The 8,506-nt window shown below is 29.9% G+C and overlaps 1 protein-coding gene across 3 annotated transcripts; it reads right to left on the bottom strand.

Moving 5' to 3' along the window:
• Nucleotides 1-411: 411 nt before the first annotated feature.
• On the bottom strand, nt 412-6,004 carry PFA-DSP1 (Phosphotyrosine protein phosphatases superfamily protein). 3 transcript variants are annotated; one of them, XM_022903263.2, is made up of 6 exons: nt 5,470-6,004; nt 5,217-5,310; nt 1,308-1,365; nt 1,168-1,211; nt 995-1,074; nt 412-846 (listed from the first exon to the last, which is right to left on the bottom strand). In XM_022903263.2, the coding sequence occupies exons 1-6, from the start codon at nt 5,736-5,738 to the stop codon at nt 837-839; spliced, it is 555 nt and encodes a 184-aa protein (XP_022758998.2). In that variant the 5' UTR covers nt 5,739-6,004; the 3' UTR covers nt 412-836. The 3 variants fall into 3 exon arrangements, with proteins under 3 accessions (XP_022758998.2, XP_022758996.2, XP_022758995.2); XM_022903261.2 differs by having other exon boundaries at nt 959-1,074; nt 5,470-5,975; XM_022903260.2 differs by having other exon boundaries at nt 699-1,074; nt 5,470-5,885.
• Nucleotides 6,005-8,506: the final 2,502 nt, after the last annotated feature.

Genomic DNA, 8,506 nt, shown 5'->3' with positions numbered 1-8,506 from the left:
TTTTAATTTTCAATCCCTTCAACTTTAACTATATCATACTCTAGATGGGAATAATTATTTTCTATTGGAGCTTTACTTTAATATTTATGTTTTATTTATTTACTTTTTGAACTTATATTTACATTTTCAATTTAATTTAGTATTACAATGATTATTTTAATTTCATTATTATAGAAACTACTAAAGTTATTTAATTATATTAATCTATATTATAATTATAACTCACCTTGGTCAACACTTCCATATTAGCATGATAATCAAACTAGACATGGAATTTGATAAATATCACCAGGACTGATCATTTTTTTTTTTTTTGGGTCGTTTTGATACCTACTTGCAGGATGTTATACATAATTACTAAATGGGGTAGAAAAGAGATAAAACAAAGAGGTAACTCTGCGAAGGAAAATATTTCCGAAGGACTGATTTATTTTTCTATATGATTGATAATGGAATAGCCAACTAGAATCATGCATATACATTGCCTTTCTAGCCGCCTTGCCTATAATCATAGGCAGAAACAACTTGGCAGGAGAATAGCTGAAATCTTGATTCTTGTTCACAGTAAGAATTGTCTAAGGACATGGATATATCTACTTGGATAATTGTTGCATCCGCCATGGCAAGCAGAGAAGCTTCTGAGTAAAAGAAGTAGAGAAGAAAAGAAAAACATGAAGAAAGGGATGGGGAGGGAGATCTGAACATCACAACAGGACATTGCTACTATGTATGCCTTTTATTGTTCACGAAAAGGAAAAAGAAGAATAATTCCTTTACCACCAAAATGCAACTCAGGAACTCATCACCTTTTCCTACTTATTCTGATGCAGGACCTATCATTCTTCTCTGCAAATGAAAGAAACCAAAAGCCATTCAATATGCGGTGGTTCACTTCTTCGAGCAAGAAAATGACATTGGCAGATGCTTTAAGCTAGAAACATCAAACAACTCCATAAACCTCTGATCAGAAACTCTAGCTTTTGCAGCTGCAAACCTTTGATACTCATCAAAGACAGATGACAAACACCATCTTTGCAATTTTCTTAGGCATCCAACCAGACAGCCAGTTCGATGCTGGAAATACAAGAACAAAGCAACATCATAAAACTCAGAAGGTATTGACTTGTCATACTCAGATATGAAATAATAGAACCAACATGCACATACCTTCCCTCGTTTACAGTGAATTAGAACTGGGTGATTCCTTGCATCTGCATTGTAGAGAGGCAAAATTAAATTATTAAAAATAATCAACCAAATCTAGTTAGCCGGAGATGAAGTGTAATAGTGTTAAAAGCTTGTAGTACCAAGGACAACTTTTAGAGCTTCACGAATTGTATCCTCTGGAATATTTACAAATGGCTCCTGGATGAAATATGTATATTAGTTTCTAACATAAGATATCATTTCAAAGTAGTAATAAACTTCTTTCAATGTATAGCATGTATAGTATGTTAGAACTTAAGCTTTTCAATATTTAACTGGTGGTGGATAGAAAATAAATGGCATCCCTATTGTCAAAGACCTAACAATGATCCTACATTCAGTTATAGAAATACAACACTGCTACTAGTTACTTCAAAAGCTCAAAGAAAGGAGCTTATATATACAATACACTTACAATCCATACGACATGAACCTTAGACATCTCTATCACTTTAAATCATCACATTTATAATAGACCATACATTACATGGCACTTTATTTAATCATCTACGAGCAAGCCAGCTATTGCAGTTTCTGCAATCTCCAGTATACGTGTGATGATACCAACTTACTCTTTGCCAACAGTTATGTCAAGCTCACACAGCAATATATCATTTTACCATCTTTCTCGAGCAATTATCTTTATTTCATTCAAGGATCAAAATCAGTAAAATTTTAGTTTCTTCTGGCACACCAAGGAGATTCATTGACATGATTCCGACATTATACCCATTTGGAAATAAGTCAAGAGTTATGCCAGACTTTTGGTAGAATTAAATTCTCTATAATCAATATTTATCTCTATTATGATTGTGACAAATGAGTCACTATTATGAAACTCCAAATAGTCAAACCAGCATAGAAATTTATGCTCATATATTCTTCATTGAATAATAAGGGCATTCTTCACATGGAGAAATTAGGGAACATAGAAACCAGCTGATTTGACAAGGAGCAAACTGATGGAGGACATTTAAGGTAGCACTTTTGTGGACTTAATTTTAAGTTTGTGAAGCTGTTATAAATGTGTATATGTTTATCATAGGCTCGAGAATTATGATTCTGACAACCGAAATTTCAGATTTTTTCTTGAGATTTGTTTTGAAATTATTAATGCTGCACCCATATTCTTCCTAAGAAAGCCACAGCAACTTCCCTGGGCCTTGATGAATTTAGGTTGGGAATTCATTTCTCCAAATTCTGTAATGACACCCCAATCCAAAAATGATGCAAGGGAAAATGTGCTAACAAAAGAATGGCCAAAAAAATGCTATGAAATGAGAGATGACTCTGGAAGAAGAGGTACAAATATATCTAGAAGGCACTTACTGCCTTTTCATAAAGAATTGACATGCAATGCCAATTAAAATTGCAATCAATTGATGTAAGGCAAGATTTTCCATATATGAATGTAGATTATGTACATAGAAGACATGGAAAAGAAAACACTGGAGATGATAGAAAGTGAAAGGACTGAGAGAAAGAACTATATAGATGGCAGAGTGAATGAAAAAATTAAGCAGCTGAACAAGTTTTACCAAGAACCAACTAGAGATAAAGACAAGAATATATTGACGGTATATGTCCATAAACTATAAAGTAAAATGTAAAGCAAATAGAATCTTAACAAGTTCAGAAAATCAAAATCCAAAACACATAGATCTTTGGCCACCAATCTTGCAATAACAAAAGGTAAAAAAACATATTAAATCAGATACCAATACGTTAAGACAGTTAACCAAAAAATAAGGATATAAAGAAACATGCTACAACAATAATGATAAACGAGGGTCTGAGCACTTAGCCTCATTCCGTGGTCGTTTTGCCCATCAAGGTGGTCAATAATTGTTGCCTTAAAGACAAACTCTATTCAAAATTTTAAATCTAGAGCATTGAAAAGTTTTTTTTTTTTTTTTCTTTTGCAAATTATGACCTTTCTATGTTAGTTATAAAGGGTAATAGGGTATAACAGACAAGCAAAAGAGTAATTTTGAGAAATTATCTTACACAGATCCAAGCAGGAGGGACAACATCATAAGGAAGACAAGGAGTCTATCATTAGTTACCAGGATTTATTTGAAACTTAGTAAAAGAAATAAAAATATTTAACACATGCTACAACTACTGTTGCATGCTCAAACAAATCACCAACACCAAAAAGCACGATGATATGGGAAAAATGAATTAGAAAATAAGGGTGAATATACAACAGGATATCTATTAGCTTATTTCTTCTCTATAGTATTTTTTTTTTTTCTGGCTTCTTACTCAAAATATTGCCTGTACATTCCAACCCCACAAAATAATTCAAATCGCAATTAGTACTTCATGTTTGCATTTTCTAAAATTGAAATTAATATAAACTGAACAGGTAACATGAGGTGTTATTAGTTCCTAGAGGTTCAATTTATCATGGATTGAGGTTGGACTTTGAAATGATTCAATTCGGAGCCTAAGTATGGTTACTTCACTCAAATTTCACCAGAGAATTCAATCTCATGACAATAAATATAACCATGTGTCATCATCAAATAGATAAGTTTTAACTATAAACAATTTCAGTCTCAAAATATAAATGGAATAGATGTTGCTTGGAACAAAAAGGTTCTATCACTTTCAAATAAATATTTTGACCCCAAACAAGTTTAACAGAATATGATGAAGGAATTTATCGTTGGAGTATTTGTCTGGAAGACCTCACATCATAAAATAATCATAAGCAGATTCCATGTAAACACATCTAGCACATGAAATTAACAACATCTATAGACCACAATAAATATGCTTACATATCATGCTAAGATTAGCTAGTAATCTTCTGATTTTAAGAATTGCAACAATGATTTTAGGATGAACAGGGGCTACTTTGTTACCACTATCTGAAATAAGTGCAATGTAGTCAAATATTACCGCCAAATTCAGAAGGAATACAAAACTTCTGAGTCAGCTGAAACTACTTGCTTAGATAGCTTTCATAATGGTGACTACCGTTAACAAGAAGACAAACAAAATGCGCTTGCCACACCTAACTTGATGTCATCACGTGTTTCCCCTAACCTCAGTTCTAGACAACTGAATTTGAAAGAAAGAATCCAAAGTTTCTTGAATTGAGCAAGATATGACGATTTTATGGAAAAGCATGGTAATATACAAATCCATCTTTGAGACCTATAACTAGGCACAGCTAAAAAGAACCTTTAATTAGAAATTTTAGTGCTAAAGCATCAACTATATTTTCCACATAATCTAAGACAGTTAAATTTATTGGAAAGAGAAAAGAAGAGATTGCATTATCAACTATTCTTTTAGGAATTGAAAATTAAAAAGAGCAAGAATTCAGAACAAAACAATTGACATGTCAGCCACCTGCTCGATTCCACTTCTTATGATTAACTCTGATACCAAAATGGAACTTCTTGTACTTTTTGTGAAATGCATGTCGACATAAAAAGAACCATCACATGTAACAAATCAAATAAGCCTAATACAAATCAAAGCGCCAAGCATTCATAAGCATAAAATAATTAACAAACTGCAATAATTAGACAAGCAAAAGTTTTTGGACTAAAAGCAGTGTTGCAAATTGAAAAAAAAAATCCTCAACAATTAACATAGGCTCATTCTCAGAAGTTTGAAGAATTAAATGAGAATCAATTTATGAACTAGAACCTCATATTACAGTGGATGATAAAAGTACACCTAACATGATTAAGATCCAATCAATCCCCCTAATAGTTCCGGCCCTTCATTAGTGTTTATGATACTCCAAGCATAGCACCATAATTACCTTATCCTGCTAATGATAGATTCCAGGTTTTTAAAATATAATATATCACCTGAATGACTAAATTTGGCAATTATATGGTCAAGATCATCATCAAATTGAAGGCCCCAAAAACATAAGGAACGAGGCCAATCACATGTGATTTCAACAGCAAAACAAATTTTAAGAACCTGATCTGGTTAATAAAAGTAACCAATTTTGAAAGAGAAAAAGAAAAAAAGGTTACCTTATAACCTTCAATTCCAAACTGAAAAAGCCTGATTCCATTGGACTTTAAAAACTCGATGTTGGCTTCTGGGTACGGCTCCGGACACAGATATCTAACATAAAAAAAAAAAAAGAAAAAAGAAAAGAAAAGCAAACAAACGAACGAACAAAAAAACCAAAAAAAAAAAAAAACTCTTTAACTCAAAGTACAAAAATTTGCATGTAAAAACATTAACTTATATTAAAAAAAATGGCAGAAACTTTGTTCTTACATAATGGAGCTGAGGTTAAGTGTTTGGAGAAAAGAGAAGTTGGCAGAGCCAGGGAAACCGGACCTGAAGATGCCATTGTCAACCATAGCAAAGTTCAATGGAGGAATCAAGTTAAGGTCATCACCAGTGTTGGAAGAAACCACCACCGGGGACATGACCGGAGGCGACATATCGACGTGGTCAACGGTGGCAACAACTTCTATGGTTCTGCACATCTCTTGGCTCCCTTGTTGGTTTTGGGTTAGTTTGGTTTTAGTGTCTTCTTTCATGATTGAAAAAAAAAATAAAAAGAAAATATATAGTTACAAGAAAGAGAAAGAGAAAGAAAAAGAGAGAGTAAGAGAGCGTTGGGATCAAAGTGTATGTGCTTTTTGGGGGTAAGGGACGATTCTGACTCGGGCTGCAGGGTGATCACAGTTAAAAAGAGAGAAAAAAATCTATGGTAATATCAGTGTGAAAACTGGGGGTGGGGAAGCCGTTGGTTAAAAGTGGAGGGAGAGGGAGTTAAAGGAAGATGGAGATTGGAGATGAACATGGTTTTATTTATACATCCGGACTTTTCATTTTTTTAAAGTGAGAAATTTTAGTACAAAAAGAAATAGAAGATTGGGACGGCATGGAAGAACATCGGTTGCTTTATTGGTTGAAAATGTTCCATTTTTTATATCAAAGATTAGTGGATTTTTCATATATAAAAAATATTGAAAAAAAAAAGTAAAAAACTTTCCTTGGTGTTAAATTCAGTATTTAATTTATAAATTTATTTTTAAAAATTAAAACAGAAGAAATAAATTTGTTTCCAATGTAATTTAATTATTTAAGCTTAATTTGAATTTTATGGTATGTGTAAAAACTATATCATTTACAGTTATTCTTGTAAATTTATTCAATTATATTTTAACATTACATGATATTTATTAAAAAAAATTATGTAAAGCTTGATGAATCTTCACATAATTTTTTATTATAATTAATTAAATATAATATTATAAATAATTATAAATAATATGAATCCACCTGTAAAATCCTAAACCCTTCTAATTTCAAACTGGATAATTAACTATTTTAATGTAAAATAAAAAAAAAATCAAATGTTATAATCAACAATGTTAATTTTAATTTTATTACTATAATATTTAATCTCATCATTATCATTATTTCAATTTCACCACTCCATGAACTTTTAATCTAAAATTTTTTTTTCAATATGTCAAACAAATTTAATAGAGTTTGTTTGCTTTATAAGTTTTAGTTTGAAAAAAAAAAAAAAAAAAAAAAAAAACATTTACGTGTTTGAGATTTAACCTTTAGCAAGATATTTATTTTATCAATACACGTTGTATCCGAAAAAAATCAATGAATGTCTAGTCATTGTCAGATTAAATTAAACAAAGCACAAAATTTAGGTGACAGAAATAATTTTTCTTTTTTTTTTTTAATTATGCAACATGGAATAAGTCACAAAATTTTTCTCTAATTATCACCATGATATTGAAATCAAATGAAGCTATGGACCAATACTCAGTATGAAAAAGAAAGGTTGTTTTATTTTATAGAACACCAAATACGAAAATAGTAAATGAAATAAAATAATAAGCTTTTGACATCCAAATCAGATAGTGAAAAGAGCAATAAAGAAACGAAAATGGGCAGACAATACATAAATATTTGAGAAGTAGAAGGGGAATAAAGAGTACATTCTGAAGAATATGCTATTGCATGGGAAAGAGAGACAAAAGAGAGAAAGGGAGAGATGGATCCAAGGATGGTTACTTTAAATGATTAAAAAAAAAAGTTTTTTTTTTATTATTTGAGTTTGAATATATTAAATTATAAATTTATTATACTCAACATAAATAAATTATTTAAATTAACAGAAAAAAATACCAAATAAAATTCAAGAATTTTTATTATTAAATAAAAAAAATGTTGAATAGTGATACAGTTAGTGATGTTAGAGCTGGAATGCGAGACCCGTGCGCCACGTATTTTCCCAACTCAGTACCTTTGTGCAAATCCAACGCCACATCAATGCGCAAAAAGTGTGCCAAAAAGGCCTCTTTCTCGTTACCCTTTCCGTGGCTAGTCATAATAACTGACAGCTTGTAAAATTAAAACTAGCAACTCTTGATAATTAAATTCTTAATTGTTTAAAATTTCATAATTTATTATTCAAAAAAAAAAAAAAACTGATCCTAACATTTTTTTTTATTTTTTCCTATAATAGCATGATATGCTTTTTATATGAACAGACAATTAAGGATAATTGCATAAACAATTATTTTTAGAGCTTCTCAACGTTTTAAAAAATATATTATAATGTATAGTATACTTATATTATATATTTAAATTTAATTTAATTAGTGTTCATATTAAAATTATTATTCGTTAATTTTATTTTTAATTTTTAATTATAATGTAAACATTATAATTTATGAGAAATTAAAATTACATTATTATTTGTCTAATTATTATATCCACAATCATTATTCAAAAACTCGTAAAAACAATAAATTTGTAATAAATATTAAGTTATATTCATGTAAACTTTAAAATAAAAAATTAACTTTCTCATTTTCTCAATAAAATTACAACTTTTCAACCAAATACCATATATATATATATGTCTATATATTTAGCCAATAGTTATTTTCTCATATCTTTATGACCTTTTTCGTTTTTTCTGTTTGATAAAATTTCAAATAAATTATGTTATTTGATTCCAATCTCCTTTTTTTTTTTTGAAATATTTGTGTTTGATACATATATATAATAAATGTGAATATAAAAATTAGACGGTCTAAAAATAAAGAAAACTTATAAATTAATATGTTTTTATTGAACATGTATTATATCTAATATTAACTCTCAAATTTTAATAACATAACAAATAAAAACATATAATTTTAATTGATCATCTCAAAATCAGATATTAAAATCGGTCACTGATTGTCTATAAACTAAATTGGACTTAAAAATGGTATAGGAACGCGTATGCTTGTTCAAATCCATCAGCTCCGACAAACCACATGCTATT

Source organism: Durio zibethinus, chromosome 21, assembly GCF_047325235.1.
Source record: "Durio zibethinus cultivar Kanyao isolate XHJ-2024 chromosome 21, ASM4732523v1, whole genome shotgun sequence".
Taxonomy (NCBI): Eukaryota; Viridiplantae; Streptophyta; class Magnoliopsida; order Malvales; family Malvaceae; genus Durio; species Durio zibethinus.
This window is presented reverse-complemented; position numbering and strand designations above follow the sequence as displayed.